This window comes from Fundulus heteroclitus, chromosome 4 (genome assembly GCF_011125445.2).
Source record: "Fundulus heteroclitus isolate FHET01 chromosome 4, MU-UCD_Fhet_4.1, whole genome shotgun sequence".
NCBI lineage: Eukaryota > Metazoa > Chordata > Actinopteri > Cyprinodontiformes > Fundulidae > Fundulus > Fundulus heteroclitus.
In genome coordinates this window covers 15,804,152-15,821,734 of record NC_046364.1, presented here as the reverse complement: position 1 = coordinate 15,821,734, position 17,583 = coordinate 15,804,152, and the positions used below count along the sequence as shown (strand labels likewise).

At 41.4% G+C, this 17,583-nt stretch overlaps 2 protein-coding genes across 2 annotated transcripts; both read left to right on the top strand.

Moving 5' to 3' along the window:
- Positions 1-355: 355 nt before the first annotated feature.
- Positions 356-4,275, top strand: LOC118562804 (chemokine-like factor). The gene is made up of 4 exons (XM_036135680.1): positions 356-653; positions 952-1,107; positions 1,212-1,307; positions 3,956-4,275. The coding sequence occupies exons 1-4, from the start codon at positions 567-569 to the stop codon at positions 4,064-4,066; spliced, it is 450 nt and encodes a 149-aa protein (XP_035991573.1). The 5' UTR covers positions 356-566; the 3' UTR covers positions 4,067-4,275.
- A 3,761-nt stretch (positions 4,276-8,036) lies between these two features.
- Positions 8,037-16,378, top strand: cmtm3 (CKLF-like MARVEL transmembrane domain containing 3). The gene is made up of 5 exons (XM_012850794.3): positions 8,037-8,420; positions 12,616-12,771; positions 12,863-12,958; positions 14,082-14,199; positions 16,209-16,378. Exons 1-5 carry the CDS (start codon positions 8,304-8,306, stop codon positions 16,235-16,237), a joined length of 516 nt encoding a protein of 171 aa, XP_012706248.2. The 5' UTR covers positions 8,037-8,303; the 3' UTR covers positions 16,238-16,378.
- The last annotated feature ends 1,205 nt before the right edge of the window (positions 16,379-17,583 follow it).

Here is a 17,583-nt window from a genome sequence, read left to right as displayed (position 1 = left end):
CTCCCGCTTCAATGTTTTCCTTCCTGATTTAAATGAGCAACCAGTTTCTAGACACCTCAGCTTTTCAGGGAGTCGCTTTCAGGAAATGCTGATCTCTAAACACTCTGCAATCTGTTGGGTTTCCTTAGATAGAAAACTGCTTAACCAGTGACTTTGTAAAGTGCCTTGAGATGACGTGATGGGAATTAGCGCTACATAAATAAACTGAACTAAATTAAATTAACCATGCCTGTAGTAAATCTAAGACCATTCAGTCTTTAAAGCATGAAGCTAGAGGAACAGGTAACATTTAGCTATTACTGTGAATACAATACATTTGATTGATTGTTGAATTATATCACATTTGTGCAAAATCTTTAGTTAAATGCTTTGATTTTGTTTAAAGAGCCCTCAGTGCCTTATTGTCAAATGCTAAATTTAGCTTACATTTACTGTTTTTGTCCTTATCAGGGCACAACATAGAGATCGTTTTACGACAGTCATTTCCTTTTTCAGCTCATAGGAACTTGCACAGTGCAGGAAACAGACTGAAGCGAGTTGCATTTTGCAAATGAAATAACACCATCATGTCAGAGGACGGTGTCCAGAGCAGCTTGGGCGTGGACGCCGCTTTTATCAAATCCAGGAGGGGGATTGTGAAAGTGGCAGAGACAGTGAGAGTTTTTTTTTAATCCCGTTGTAAATTTGAACATTTGACATTTAAATACGGATCTCGATTTAGATGTCCGTGTACGAAACTGCGCAAGTACAAAAAAAAAAAAAAAGGGAAGTGAAACAGCTTGTAAAGCAGCTTGCTTATGTGGGTACACAATGCTAAAAGCAGGGCCTGTCGTTAAGAGCTTTTTAGCGACTAAAGCAGTGAGTCCATCTGTAGATCTCACTCGCACCCTCTGCTGAAAGGTCATTGAAAGATCTCCCAGAATATAATGTGAATCTCCTTCTCCATGTTAGGTGACCTTGTTTGTTGCATTTGTGTGTTTCGCTGTCGCCGCCACTCCAAAGTACCTTGCAGCCACAGTGTTGGAGTTCCTAATCACCATACTTCTGCTACTTTTGTACCTACTGAAACTCAACAAGAGGATCACTTTCCTCTTTTGGCCTATCGTTGTAAGTGAAACATTACCACACGGCACTGCACTTTGTATACTTTATAACTAGACACCATATGAACTGATCCTGACCATCTTTTTCCTTTTTTTTTTGTTCTTTAGGATTTTTTCAATTCAGTGTTTGCTGCAGTGTACCTTATTGTCTTGAGCCTGATGGCGCTGACTTCATACTCTGCCACAGGAACACTGGTTGGAGGGGTAAGAAGTGCCTTTGTAAATCCAGAATTAGGCCGATATTTGTACATGGATTTAAGGTTACTAAAACCTGACCGTGCTTTACAATAGCTTTAACTCAACAAATGTAGAGTTGTTGTTAATGTAGCTCAGACACACCGCCAGGCCACTGACCAGAGTGGGCCAAAGATATAAGCAAAGTAGGAGAATCCTTTATCGTCCAACGGTGGGGAAAATCAGGTATTCCAGTGGTAAAAAGCAGATTTACAACATAGGAAACATACTGCAGTTATTAGCAATAGCATACGCAAGAAATTCGAGGTATGTAACTAATTAGGGTCATTTTAAAAACGGTGCAAAATGTTTATGCATAAAAACACCAGCTGACAAAAAAAAGCAAAAACTCAAAGATGTAAACGTCTATTGAGTTTGTTGGAAGCAGTGGTGGTTATGAAGTCTAACAGCTGCTGGGAGGAGCTGTGATAGCGCTCCTCTGTGCATTAAGGAAGCTTTCCAGCTCTGCAACAGCTCCATATAAGGGGCGGGAGACATAGTCCAACAATTATGTTATTTTTGCCAGAATCCATCTGTCTCCCACCACCTGCACTGGGTCCAGGGGGCATCCTAGGACAGAACTGGCCTTCCTGATGAGCTTAGGTAACCGCTTCCTCTCAGCAGCAGATACGCTGGTGCTTCAACATATAACATCATAGAAGATGGCTGATTCCACCACAGAGTCAAAGGTCCTCATGAGAGCCTCCTGCACTCCAAAATATGTCAGCCTCCTCAGCAAGTAGAGTTTGCTCTGACTCTACTACTGTAGTGAGCATCGGTGTTGTTGCTCCAGTCCAGTTTATTCTTCAGGTGAACTCTCAGGTACTTAAAAGATTCAGTTCAATTTTATTTATATAGCGCCAATTCACAACACGTCATCCCAAGGCACTATACAAAGTCAAATTCAGTCAAATCATTCAGACAGATTGGTCAAAATGTTTCCTATCTAAGGAAACTCAGCAGATTGCATCAAGTCTTGACAAGCAGCATTCATGTCTCAAGACAGAGTGTAGAGCCACAGTGGACAGTCGTCTGCATTGTCCATGGCTTTGCAGAAGTTGAAATAACAACAAACAATGTATATTGGAGAACAGTAGGAGAGCTCAGCAAAGTGAGAAAAATAGGCCCTGATGTCCTCCAGCAGCCTAAGCCTATAGCAGCATAACTATAGAAATAGCTCAGGGTAACATGAGCCACTCTAACTATAAGCTTTGTCAGAAAGGAAAGTTTTAAGATTAGTCTTAAAAGTAGATAGGGTGTCTGCCTCATGGACCAAAACTGGGAGATGGTTCCACAGGAGAGGAGCCTGATAGCTAAAGGATCTGCCTCCCATTCTACTTTTAGAGACTCTAGGAACCACCAGCAGACCTGCAGTCTGAGAGCGAAGTGCTCTGTTAGGAACATACGGGGTAATCAGAGCTCTGATATATGTTGGAGCTTGATTATTAAGGGCTTTATACGCGAGAAGGAGAATGTTTTTTTTTTTTTCTCCCAGTGTCCTGTCTAGCAATGTGGCAATAGGAATTGACGTCTCAATGCCAAATAGAGCTCGACAGATTTTGAGAGAAGGAGAATTTTAAATTCTATTCTTGGTTTAACAGGAAGCCAATGAAGGGAAGCTAAAATTTGAGAAATATGATCCCTCTTCTTGATTTTCATCAGAACTCTTGCCGCAGCATTTTGGTTCAGATGAAGGCTTTGAACTGCATTTCGTGGACTTCCTGCATATAGTTCCTGCATTTGTGGACAAATGCATGAACTTTATTTTCGGCGTCACTCCTGGGCAGAGCATGTCACTATGTCAGTGTAAGTTCCTTGGATGTTGACCGGTGTCAGTGAGACGAGTCTGGGTCTGCAGAAATCCACCAGGAGCTCCTTGGTTTTCCATGTGCTGATCAGGAGATGGTTCTGCTGGCACTAGTCAACAAAGTCCTGTGTCCACTATCTGCATTCTGAGTCGTCCTCACCTGTGATGAGGACTACTCTGGCACAGTTCTATGAAAACCTCTGAAGGTGGCGACCTAGAGAGTTGTTGAAAAGTCAGCCATATAGAGGCTACGGTGTTTCTTACGGTTCATAAAAACCACAAACAGCTGTAAAACTTTGATGTTGCATTCGTTTTAAGACGCATGATGCCCACTTTCCTCTTGACTCAACTTTTATTAGAAGCTAGCCTCTGCTTCTGGGAAAATCAAATCTATTCATGCAAAACGAGAATGCTCGTGACTTTCAGCAGGACCTCGTTAATTAAATTAGGACTATTCCTTGATGGAAATTCACAATTGGCCAACCAAGTGTCTTTGAAACAAGCTGTGATAAACACAGATACAAAAACAAAGCGATCGGACACGGTTGATGTAAAAGGGATCGTAGTGATTCTGTGGTGGCTTCTGGACAAGGAACATAACTGGAATACCCCCCCCCCCCCATGCCCAGGGAAATGTGTTTGTTGACGTAGGCTTTAAAGTGCACATTAATCAACATTAGCACCTGGATCTGTCATATCATTAATTTCCATTTGCTGTCCCTGGCAGGTTGAAGGTTTATTATTAGATAAAACATTATGTGACGTGTTGTTGGGTAATGCAACGCTTCTCGTATCTGCTCTGGATTCCCAGGTGGTGTGCCTGATGTCAGCTGGACTCCTGTTTGTGGACGGCTTCACGCTTTTCAAGAACATTACATTCAACCAACCAAGAAATGCATCGCCGAATAAAACTGATAAATAAAAACCATATTAAGTACAATAAAATGATATTTTCTGCAAAAAAAGTATGAAAGGAGGCAACAAACCTCCCAAGCCGAAGAGTTTATCTGTTTTGCTTTTGAAGACCCGTTCATATTTTGTTGCTTCTCGTGCTCTTTACTATGTATAAAACACCAATGCAATACCTGTTTTGGAATGGTTACAATAAATAAAATTTAAGAAAAAACAATATTTCAGAATAAGCCCTGACTAAAGACACACAGCACATAATAACTTTATGTATCATCCCAGGTTTTATTGGAAACCTGTCAGAAAATGTATCAGCTGATTTATTATCTATTGTATAAAAAAACGCAATATCTGTACATACTTTAGAGTTCAATATGCTTGAATTTTACACTTAAATCAATGTATAAACTTAATGAAGAAGCATTTTTTTATAATTACTTATTAAAAAAGTAAAGCATAGGAAATATGTGAATATGAAACATTTAAAATGGATGGGAATGCATGTGGCATAGAGGAGTTGGGGTAAAATGACCCTGATGGTAAAGAGGAATGGCATCCTAAGTGAACTGCAGCTGCAGAGAGGTCAGATGTTGGCAGTGATGGCACGATAAAAGTGATAAAGAATCTGAAAAAGAAAAATAATAGATGTGATTGCAAATCATAAAAGGGCTGTTCAATGCCGCAAACACCCGTCACTGAGTTACGCTACAAATTTATGACGTTAACCTTTAACATGTTGTCAGGCCTTTCAAGATCATCTTTGGATCCTTAAGAGGGCATAATTGTTGTGCCCAAATTATCATTGAAGAGATTATAGTTCAATATAGTTTTAAGGGATCAAAACCAATGTTAGCACAACACATGACATTGAGAGCTGTTGTTCCTTTCCTTGCTAGAAGAGCAGGTGTCATGCTTTGCTGTGTCATTTAGCTCTCTAAAACAGACCCATCTATAAGACATACTGCTGCTGTGCTCATTAAAGAATGGCAACATGCTTTTCAGTTCTTCCTTTTCACATTGAAATCATTCAGTTAGTCTAAATAAAGTTGAACTGCGATGTCTTGTTAATATAACCCCATATTTCATTTTTTACCTTTGTTCTAAGATGCATCTGAGAGCAACTCATTTTGGTGCTGTCTCTTTAAATCTAAAGGAGGCACTTTTCTTGTTCAAATTTCGAGCAAATTTTAAAATGTCACAGGAAGAAAATGTGAATCAGACTTGTCTCCGTCTACTGGTTTGTAGCAAATTAACCGGGCAAAAGCTTTGTGGTCATACCGTGATGTTATGCTGTAATAAACAGGAAGTAGAGGTTGAAAACTACCCACAGATGAGTAATGTAGCGAGATTTTAATAAATGTGTTGCTATTTTTATTTTCACGGAGGAGACTGAGAGATGCCCGAGTTTATAAACCTATCGATTTTACACCCTTGATTTATGTGTTTGAGGAGGGAACATACACCTCCAAACTTTATCTGTGTAGTCCGTACATCAAGGTTATAAGCCAATTTGTAGGGGGGGGGGGGGGGGGCATTTCATTATTTCGGAGGGATTCTCAGTTTAAACGGTTGACGGAGGGAAGGGGGAGTGTTTCCTGGCGGGCACAGCTGGCTCTGCGGGTGGGCATGGCCCCCAATGCATTTTGCTGCCATCAACATCTGTGGTACTGTATTTAAAAATCATCCTTGTTCCCATGACTGAGGAAAAAATATACTCACAAATCCGTAAATGTTAACACCATGAGGCAAACTTTGGAGCAGACAGATCACAGTTTTGTCTACGCTTTCCACTTCTGTCACACCCGCTAAACCACTCTGGTCCCTGCTCAGGCAGAGAGAAGCTGTGCTTTATTTTTTTTTTATTTATACCAACAGAAGTAGAAGACAGTGGAGCACAATCTGCAGAATAGGGTAGGGCCAGTGTAAAAGGGGCTAAGAAGATATAACCCCGTCAGCAACACCAGTTGTGCTTTCTCCATCCTGTTTCTCTGGACTTTGGATGAGTGACAGGATATGGATAGCTACAGCTTCTCAGTCTGACTTTGTCTGAGCCACCCACTGCCTGCTCTGCAGTGGGACTGGAGTGACACTGCAGTTTTCCTCAAACCATCCATCCATCCATCCATCCGGAGGTAGCAGGCATCCTACATCAGTCCATTACTTATCTGTGGCTAGATACTTCCTGTTTATTACAGCATAACATAACTGTATGACCACAAAGCTTTTGCCCGGTTAATTCGCTACAAACCAGTAGACGGAGACAAGTCTGATTCACATTTTCTTCCTGTGACATTTTAAAATTTGCTCATAATTTGAACAAGAAAAGTGCCTCCTTTAGATTTAAAAAGACAGCACCAAAACGAGTTGCTCTCAGAGGCCCAGGGGAAGACCCAGGACACGCTGAAGGGACTATGTCTCTCGGCTGGCCTGGGAACGCCTTGGGCCTCCTCCCGGTGGGACGTGCCCAGAACACCTCACCAGGGAGGCGTCCAGGAGGCATCCTGACCAGATGCCCGAGCCACCTCAACTGGCTCCTCTCGACGTGGAGGAGCAGCGGCTCTACTCTGAGTCCTCCCCGGATGACTGAGCTCCTCACCCTATCTCTAAGGGAGAGCCCAGACACACTACGGAGAAAACTCATTTCAGCCGCTTGTATCCGGGATCTTGTTCTTTCGGTCACGACCCAAAGCTCGTGACCATAGATGAGGGTAGGAATGTAGATCAACCGGTAAATCGAGAGCTTCGCCTTTTGGCTCAGCTCTCTCTTCACCACAACGGATCGGTACAGCGCCCGCTTCACAGCAGATGCCGCACCAATCCGCCTGTCGATCTCCCGCTCCATCCTCCCCTCATTCGTGAACAAGACCCCAAGATACTTGAACTCCTCCACTAGGGGCAGCACATCCTCCCCAACCCGGAGAAGCCACTCTACCCTTTTCCGGTTCAAGACCATGGTCTCGGATTTGGAGGCACTGATTTTCATCCCGGTCGCTTCGCACTCGGCTGCGAACCGCTCCAGTGAGAGCTGTAGATCACGCCCTGATGAAGCCAATAGGACCACGTCATCCGCGAATAGCAGAGACGCAATCCTAAGGCCACCAAAACGGATCCCCTCAACACCTTGGCTGCGCCTAGAAATTCTGTCCATAAAAGTTATGAACAGAATCTGTGACAAAGGGCAGCCTTGGCAGAGTCCAACTCTCACCGGAAACGAGTCCGACTTACTGCCGGCAATGCGAACCAGACTCTGACACCGGTCGTACAGAGACCTGACAGTCCTTATTAAAGGGTCCGGTAATCCATACTCTCGGATTACCCCCCACAGGATCCCTCGGGGGACACGGTCGAATGCCTTCTCCAGATCCACAAAGCACATGTAGACTGGTTGGGCAAACTCCCATGCCCCCTCCAGAATCCTGCTGAGGGTATAGAGCTGGTCCAGTGTTCCACGGCCAGGATGTATATTTAACCATATATATCATAAATGCAAGAGGCCATTTATGTAAAACAAATGGAAACGCTTCAAACTTAAAAACCTAATCTTTTGGTTTACCCTGGGAAACCAAGGCCTGGGGCTTTAAATCCTGGTGCTTGCAATGGAAAAGGAGATATTGCCATTCTTTCTAAAATTGCAATATGCAACCAACAAATAAACGTGTAAAATTGCTTTTAATGGTGCTAAATGATTTTTGAATGTAACACATTTTTAAGCCCTACAATATATCTATTTTTTTTTTGTTTGGGAAGATACCATAAGTACCTGACAAATTGTCTGAGGACTTCTTAGACCAGGCTAAGACTTAGGTTGAAGCTGCCCTGGCTATCGGTGAATAGTTATGGTGGAAATTGTGACAGGATTGGTCCTCCATAAATAGAAACTTTCACATGTGTCTTAAAAGTTGTCTTTGGCCAAATGTTGCTGAACTGTATCAATAAAGGTTTCCTCTGTGACTGAATGGGCCGGACGTTTCCTCTGGGATGGGTTCGGGGGGGCCTGTACGCGCACGCAGCTGCAGCGGGCCTCACATTACACATCTGGAGAAATTAAAGCAGATGTTTGGCTTTGCTGGATCCCTCGCTGGATTTCCGCGCTGTCATTATTTCCGTCTCCACCTCCTGTCAGCTTCACGCCCCCAAAACAGTCGCAGTTGTCTGCCTCTCATTTGGTTCTTGCTTTGCCTCGAACCCGACGCTTTTAAGTCCGACTTGGAGCCTTTTAGCAGTTCGAGGAGAGTCAAGTCTTTGCAACAATGGGGGACATCGAGGCGCCCAACTCGAGCCAGCCGGGCCAGTCGGTCCTGAGGTCGGTCCTTCCGAGCAAAGAGTTCGCTACTTCAAGGAAAGGAATGCTGCTTATTGCTGAAGTGGTAAGAAATAAGAGCGGCGATCATGCCAGGCAATGAAAGTTGTAATAAGAGGCGGCTGTTCTGCTACGAATACGCACGGACGCCAAAGTTTGCTGCGCTTTGGGCACTTTTTTTGTTGCTTTTTTTTCTTCTATAGCGGTTAAACCCTTTTCGACAAATTGCCCTCTTACAAATAAGAGTCCAAAGAACGAGCATCTTATATTGAAAGCGGTTTCCACCAAAGCAGTGTTGTTGGATGGGGGCGTTGGGTGGGGCAGGAAATGATCCTAAAGAACATATCTCCTTGCAAAAACGGCGCACAGACGCAGTGCTTTATGCATGTTTTATCATGTGACATTGTGACTCTGGTCTGGTCAGGGTGCTGCACAGAGCAGCCATCCTCCCCCTCAGTCACATCCTTCGCATTTTGGCCTGGAGCGCAGTCTGCAGAGCTCTGCAGCTCCCCCCACTGTAACCACAGACACACACTAGGCTGCTTTACTGCTTCACACCGCCACTATGATCTACATATGTCTTAAAAAAAAAAGATGCATCCGAAGAGGAAGTCCTCTGTTTATAGCGAGTTAGTAAAGCACAGCACTTGTGCGTCTGTTGCAAAGATTTGAGGCGTCTCTGATACTGTTTGCTGTTGCTCTGTGGCTAAATGTAAAAAAAAAAAAACAAAAAAAAAAAAACACATCACATATAAGACCATTTTCAAAGAAACAAAAGCAAAACATAATGCATTTACCAGAAGCACAAATGTGATCATGAACTGTGGTTGGAACCTTTTCATAAGAAGCACCATGCCTGTGGTTAGGGTTACATATTTATAACTATTGTATAGTTATAACATAACTATATAATAAACCAGCTTTTAAATTAAGAGCACAGGTATTTTTAAGTTTAGAAAATGGAACCTGTGGGTTATCTATAAGCTGTATATCATGGCAATTGTTTCTTACTCATTTGTACTCAGTGTTTCTTCTATTATTAACTTGAGAAAGTGTTTCAAACAGATGATAACTGTGTTTCTCTGCAACCATGCTCCCTATGTGGGACATTTCATTACGCAGACCAGTTATTGAACGATCCGGTCGGACACAGCACCTCTAGGCCGAACTGAACAATCTTGGACGATGCAGATCAGCAACACTTAAATACATTCCCCTTAAGTTCAGGGCAGAGTGAGGACTGCTTTACCTTTTGGTTGTAACTGTGACTTAACAGCTCTACAGTCTGTGATACTTTAGCAGTTCAATGTGTTTCATGATGGCACGTTTGCACTCTGGGTTGTACTGTAGCCTCTCGGTTTTTCAGATGCTTTAAGTGGTGGTGAATGAAAACTGTCTGGCCTTTTTTAAATTATTATTTCATCTTATGTAATTTTATTGCCCTAATTCCAGCTAATGTAGGATTGTGCTGTGGCACAGCCTTCTTATAGTCACTGAGAAGGTTTTCTCAACAAATGAGCAGTCACAGTTGTATTAAGTAGACGCTATAATGAAACCACACATAAGAGTGGCCTGAATGAAAGCAGATCTGAGGTCTGCCATTCTCTAGAGTATTAGTCAGACTGATAACCTACTGAGCATGCATTATTACTCATGGTGTCAGCAAGTGGGTAGACCGCCAGTTTTTTTGTGTTGTGTGTTTTTTCATTAGTTTTCCCAGATTCCAGCAGACCAGAGTCATGCAGAATCCAGGATTGTGCTCCGGTTTAGTTTGTGGAAACAGTTTTATTCCGTTTGAAACAAATTCAAAATTGAAACAAAACGTTCAAGGGAAACAACGTGGGGAATGTGTGGTATACACTACAGAATGAGCAGATCTCTCAGCTCTGATCAAGATCTTACCTGTATAAATTACATGGACTCATCAGTAGAGTTATTGTCATATTAACACGGAGCTGTAGTTTATTTACGTGAACCTGTCTTTGTCCAGACTGGAATGATTATACAACAAATAACTGTACTGATTGAAAAAAGCAAGACGAACAATGTATTCTGGATTTTCTCAAATCTATACAGGTCCATGATTATACATAGAGGCTCAAATATATAAAACACCCTAACTAATATTAGGTTTACATGTGTCCTTTAACATGCTGCGCCTTAAACTACACACTTTTTGTAATCATTTCTTTTTTTTTGGCTGAATGTTTAACCCCACTTTTCATTTGATCAAAACTGGTGGAATATATTTTAATTACTGGTTTCCAGGCAGACACTAAGTTGTTAAACATACCAAATAGATCATTAATATGAGGGTTTTCCTTCAGTCGGGGCTGAAAGACAACTATTCTAGAGGCTTAATGTTTGTCTGCCTCAAAAACAACCATTGTTGTTATGATTGGGGTCATTGTCCTGCTGGAACAAAACTTTCTGCCAGGCGATTTGAAGAGAAAGGAGGAATCTAGAGGTATTTCTAATTCTGGATTATTCTGATCACATTGTGGAAAGCACCTATAGGACTGGCTGTAAGACAGACCCCCAACATCAGGCTACCACCACCGGGCCAGCGTACAGCCTTGCCCGGGCCAAGGTCATTTAGTTGGGCCCCCAGCCATGGGAATTCTGAAATTTGAAGAAAGTTAATTCATATTTACTATTTTAAGACCTGATTCATGCTGCGTTCTGTCTTCTTCTTTCATCTTCTCCTTAATTCTCTCCCCCCTTCCTATCTGCTACTTTTAGCTAATTTGCTAACTTAGCATTTTTTAGTTGTCCTCCCTCAGTACATTTTCTAAATGATATTCCTGCCATAAAAGCTGACAGTGACATTAATCCCCCCGAATAAATAAGCTATTTAGTTAATTGTTTTATAATTTGAGTAAATTGGAAATATATATCAAACTGAATAATAAAAAAATATATATTTTAGGTAATTAATGAAGTCCTTAAATTTGGGATCCAATAGTCATTTGAAAATATGGTAAAATCATACATACAGATGATCCAATGGTTGGAGGGCTCCGTTCTGGCCGCCCCCTCTACCATGAACCCGGGACAATTGACCCGATTGACAGATTTATGTTTGAACGACCCCCTGTGATTCATACGAGGATACCTCTCATCATCGGGGCCGAGCTTCCTGTCATCTAACGATTACAAGACTTCACCCGAAGCATTTGGCTTTTCCGTTTGGACAGCTGCAGATTCCAGTCTCAGTTCAAATGGCAACTTTTCTCGCGGGTTTTTCTGCAACATCCGAACACATCTTCTTCCATCTAAGGTAGACAGTTTGGGCTAGAGTGGTAACTCATTCATAAAATTTGCATTTTAGTACAATTGATTCAAATAATGTGGAAGATAAGATCAATGTTTACACGTTTTTTTAATTATTATTATTTTGATTCTTGCTATTGGATAACAAGGTGATCTAATCTTTGGACCTGAGAGACCTAACGATGGCCTTTTCTTTTCATTACGTTTCTGCAGTCGATTTTCCTTAAATGACCCAAAGAATTCGATAAAATGTGTTTTGATCTTGTGCATTCAGACCGCTGAACAAATAAAGATCACTATGAGTAAACAGATTGATTCTGTGATGATCTCACCTTTCCTTTCTATCCACAAGTTTCCTTGGTAGCGCTAAAGAAAACATGACTCAGCATGTAGTGGAGCCTGCCATTACGTTTCCCTGGAAGTCTTGTCTCAGTTCTCGCCGCTCAGAAGTTAATTGTTGTTGTTTTTTTTTTTTTTCAAACAGGAGATCAGTAATTTGAGTTTATTCCTCCCCCTGGGGCCAGAGCTGCCCGGGACAAAGACAAGATGGCCGGGGGCGTCTGAGATTACGCCGCCTGGACTTGCTTTCATTTGCTCTGATACGCCGCGTCTATCTGCTCCTGTCAAAGCTTCAAAGCCAAGACAGTCTACTTGCAGAGTGATTAGCCCTGCGTCCTCCTTCGGCATTCCGGTTTTGTGTTTGCTCAAGCGTGTTTGTTTGTGAGAGACGCAGGGAGGGATATGGTGTGGAAAACTTTGAGAATAAACATTGACTTCAGCAGTTGTATCTCCCTACAGGATGTGGATCTGAAGCTGCAAGGCTCCAAAACTTGCAATTGTAAGGATGTGTGACATTTCCTCAGCGAGAGAAGTTCAGATCAGATAGAAGCAGAAACCCTGTTAAATTTACCTCTGATTTTAACAATAGAAGAGAAATGTTTGACTTTTATGTTTCACTGGCATTAAAATTATCTTTCTCTTCTTTACAGGCACTTTCCTTTATATCCTTTGTGTGTTTTGCTGCATCAGCAGCAGCAGCCTTCGTGACGGTCCCCCTGCTGGCCTTCCTGGCTACTGTCTTCTTCTTGTTCGCCTACTCCACCAAATTCAACGAGAGGTTTAAAGGCTTCTGCTTTCCTCTAATGGTGAGTGCAGTTTTCACCATCAATGTATGGCAGCCTGCTTTCTGTTTCTGATTGTTTTGGTTGTTGTTGTTGTTTTTTTCCCCTCTTAAAGGACTTCGTGAGGTGTGTGACAGCCTCCATTATCTTCTTCATCATCTCCATCATGGCAGTGTCCAAATACCCTGATGGTTCTTCTAAAGCTGCTGGGGTAAAACGCACGTCTACATCAGCACAACATAGTCAGTGGTATTGTAAATAAAAGGGTTGCTTAGGCCTCCTTCACACCAAAATCATTTCCTATGACCAGATGAGACAATCTGCTATAAAGTGGATGGCCTCTGCAGGCCTGGGACAGGTCTTCTGGAGAGCATGACTTGTGAAACCATGTGAGAGTTCTCAGACTATTGCAGAAAGTTCCTGTGGTCCAATAGTCTTAGGGTGAGGGTTAACCATAACCCTTACCCTAACCCTCTTTACCTTCGATGCAGGATGTGGGCTCCTGGGTGATGCCCAGGCCCCTTGCACGCAGACATCAGCCTGAGCTGCTTACCCCTGCAGTAGAGCTCCCAGCTGGGGAGATGTGCGTATCACCTCCAAGTTGTGTAAATGCTGGTGAGCTGAAATAAGTTGGGAATTTCTCAGGCTGTAGTTCCAAATGGAAAGTTTTTTTTTTTGGTACGCTGTCAAATACAAGCTGTGTCAATGTCTTTAGAGATTAGGCGGGGCTCATTGGGTTTGTAACATAACTTTACATTAACCGTAGCACAAATCTTAAAAAAAAAAAAAAAAACAAGCTCAGACTTTAAAAGGCTTTATGTGATCAGTGAAAATCACATCGACTTTGAATTTATGTACACATCGACAGGAATCCTACATACACATAGAGCAGAGTGCATGGTTTATATTATCCCACCTAAAGGCCCACTCAGAAGTCTAAAGCGTGCTGGATAGAAAAAAAAAAAACTCAACTCCAACCTCTCTTTTTGTCAATAAGCGTATGTAAATAGTGATGGCGATTCATCCTCAGCAGCGAGGCTGAAACCGATGGTGGAGGCGTTGGAGTCCTCGCCGTATTTATGTGGAAATTACACAGAATGTCAGGAAGCATCGTGCCACAGAGGTGACAGGTGCTGATAACATTGTGTTGCTTGCCAAAGAATGCAGAAGGGGAACCGTCTGTGTGCTGAATCATGCTTTCCCTCACAATAAATTCGCCATGATAGCGGAAGTCTAATCTGGTAAAAAAAAAGGAGGCCTTTTCAACTGAGACGGAGGCAGCCGGCTTTACCAATTTGCTCACTGTAACCTCATCTTATGTCCTTTCATTGCAGATCTTTGGGTTTATCGCCACTGTTGTATTCGCTCTAGATTTTTATCTCATTTTTAACGAGCTTGCTGCTTTCCTAAAGCAAGGAGGGGAGTCCAACGAGGAGCCTTCAGCGCAGAGAGGTAACGGCACAAGCAACCCTAGCAAACAAAGCAATGAGATCATAGTTAATTTGTAAAAAAAAAAAAAAAAAAAAAAGGATGCATATCCATTACAAAACTTTACATTTACCATACAATATACAATCAGACATGTGTTCCATTATTATCATTTAGTGGTTCTAAGGTTTGGTAAGGAACAGCAAGACAAGACAGCAAAGTACATTTCTAAACGATTCCAAATGTGTTTTTGTGCCATGATCAAGATGTAAAAACAAACCAACAATAAATACAGATTCAAAGTCAATTATCCACATTCCAAAATATTAAAAGAACAATCATAAACACGTGTCTGGATAAAAATAGTAAAATGGTTGTTTAGACTGTATGTGTTGTCCTCATGCCCTTGTTTCATTGGCTTATTTACAATATTTGCACACCAGAACTGTTTAGAGCTGACTCGCAATTTTCCACCACTACAATCCTGCTCTTCAGACCCTGAAACATGTAGGAAATGCAGCGTTATGTATAGTGTTCATTGTGCAGCACGAGCATGCGCTGCACAATGAACATACAAGAAGCTGGTGCTCAAGACTGAGAACTAGTTGAATAGAATAAAATAGAATAGCCTTTATTCATCCCACACTGGGGAAATTACGCTGTTGTTAAGGACAGCATTAACAAAAAAAAGAAAAGAAAAAAAAAAGAAATAAAATGCACCCAAAAAATATTGAGGAATAATTTGAAAAAGAAACAAAAATCTAAGAGATGTTAATAATTACTGAATGTGTACAGAAAACTAGATACAGTACCTTTCTGTATGAAATTTAGCGCCTGCATTTACATGACCCTCCACAGGTATTCCCTCCCCCACAAACAAAATAAGCAAAATAACTCACCTTTGATTTCAGTGACATTATCAAACTCTGAGAAATGTATATAGACTGATATATCGATACACATTAACAAATGAATGTTGCTCTTTTTACTAAGTTCAAAGTGAAAATGGTGCCACCATGATTGTCACTCCTGCTGTTTGTGCTCCACAGACTGATAGCACAGAATTTGGCTCCTCTTAGAACATTTCACAGAGTTGGAGCATACAGAGAGGGACCCTTGATGGGTCCTCTTTGCACAATCTCACTAAATGGTCCAGTCCTGGTTCCCCTCTTTAAGCTCTCGTCCCTTCAGCTCGCCACACAGGTTCCCAGTGGGTTCTAGGTCCGGGGACTGTGCTGGCCATGGAACCACAATTATTTTGTGTCCGTTGAACCATACAGTAAAAAACCCTAATGACGACCTGGCTACAGTTTAGGGGGCAGAGTCCACCACAGTCTTATTTAAAAAGTCGAGGAGAGAAGGATCCCATCTACCCTGAAAATGTCTCAGCGACCTTTGGAGGAGACACGTTCCCAGAGCCTTGCAGATTTTCAGCATACACTGCAAAAACGTAACTAAAAATAAGCAATATTTTCTTATAATTAGTGCATTTGTCCTTGATTTGAGAAGGAAAATAAGATGATTTGCCAATGGAATAAGATTTTTTTCACTTAAAATAGGAACAACTCATCTCCATCATCTTATTTCAGGTGCAGGACGTCTAATTATCTTATTTTAGGTCAAAAATACTCATTCCATTGGCAGATAATCTTCTTTACCTTCTCAAATCTAAGACAAATACACTAACTTTAAGAACATTTTGCTTATTTTTAGGGCTGTTTTTTGCAGTGTATTCATCCTTTGTTGTATGTCAGGCCTACCTGGAGTTTTTGTTGCAGAAAAGCTCAATTATTCAGCAGATCGGTCTCATCCGACCAAAGCACAGGGTTACAGTTAGAGTGCCATCAGCTTTACACGTAGATAGTGGAAAGCTTCAAACATACATGATATTAATTTAAGGTGAGTTAAATTAAACCAGAGCAACATTTCATATGAAACAGGACGTTTTGTACAATTTCTTGCATCCCTTCAGCTGACAACATCAACAAATGCAGATTTAAGGTTTTGCTTTGTGTTTGTTTTTTTTTTTTTAGATGACTTTTCAGACTCAGACTCAGATTGAAACTCCCACGCCGACGTGCTCCAACCAAGCGTTTGAAGGAGGGACCACTGCTGGCATGCCGTCTCCCAAGGCCTGCAGGAATTTCATCATTTCCGAACGTCTCACTGATACAGCGGAAATAAAAAAAAAAAAAAAAAAAAAGCAGCAAGCCTGACAAGATTTTACGAGCTGGTTACTCAAGAGACCTCTGCTCTGCAACACTTATCTCACATTATTGTAAACTGATGTCGAGGTTTTTTTTTTTAAACTCTGAACTTCTTGAACCTGTGTTTTTTTTTTTAGGCTGGTCATCCACACTCACTTTAGAGAATCATTTGATTCAATTTACTCCCTCTGGTGCCGTACGATGCTGTGAAACGCTGCTGTCTCAGTTCTTTGACATTATTGTTATGCTTAAAACTAAGAAGGATACATCACCAACAATGATTCTTGGGAATCTTTTTAAAGAAAAAAATAAGATGCAGAAGTGTGCCTTAAATCTTGAGCCAGTGCTGATTTTTCTTATATTTAGTATGGTGAAGACTTTGCTGTAATTTGTTGATGCCTTTCAATACTTTTGCAGTAAAACATACAAGGAAGACAGGACCAAAAAAAAGAGAGATAAAGTTACAGTGTTACCAATAAAACCCATCATGTTGGGTTGGCTGGCTACAACCGTTGTCCAACTTTTATATTGTGTATGTTGCTTTTTCTGGTTATTTGAGAATAACGTGAGCTTCTTTCGTCATTTCAGTCTTTCCACACATATCCCTGATTCTTTATGTTTTCAGTGTTATTAAAAGAGACGTTGACACTCTGTCCAACCAGACTCTATAAAAGACACACGGTCCACGTGTCAAACACCATCAGTGTTTAAGTCTCAGCCATTCTGCTGCAAGTACTTCAGCTTTTTTTACAAAAGTTAAACAAAACCCGTGAGAGTAATGCTTTCCTTGACATGCTCTCTCTTTCTGGTAAACACACACTTTTTGAACATTTTTGTGTATATGTGTGATTCTACAGTCTGTTTACAGCCACTACTGAGAGATCAGACACACCAGAGCGACTCAGTGACTGTTTCTTTGTGATATAAACTGCACTACATGAATGTCACAGCTCTGATGATGGAAAATAGCTGTTTTTTTTTGTTTTTTTTACAATAAGGATTTTGTCTGATTCACTGATGTATGTGTGAAAAATATGGGAAAATATTGGAAGATTTCATTTTGCCTGTGTGTGGATGTCCACCTCTACCAAAACTGGCATTTTTTTAATGCCAAGGTTTTCTAAATATTAAAACACTTTTAATTTCACGTTTCAAATGATTTCTGTGCCATAAGATGTGACAGCAAGTTACTTTGTCCTGC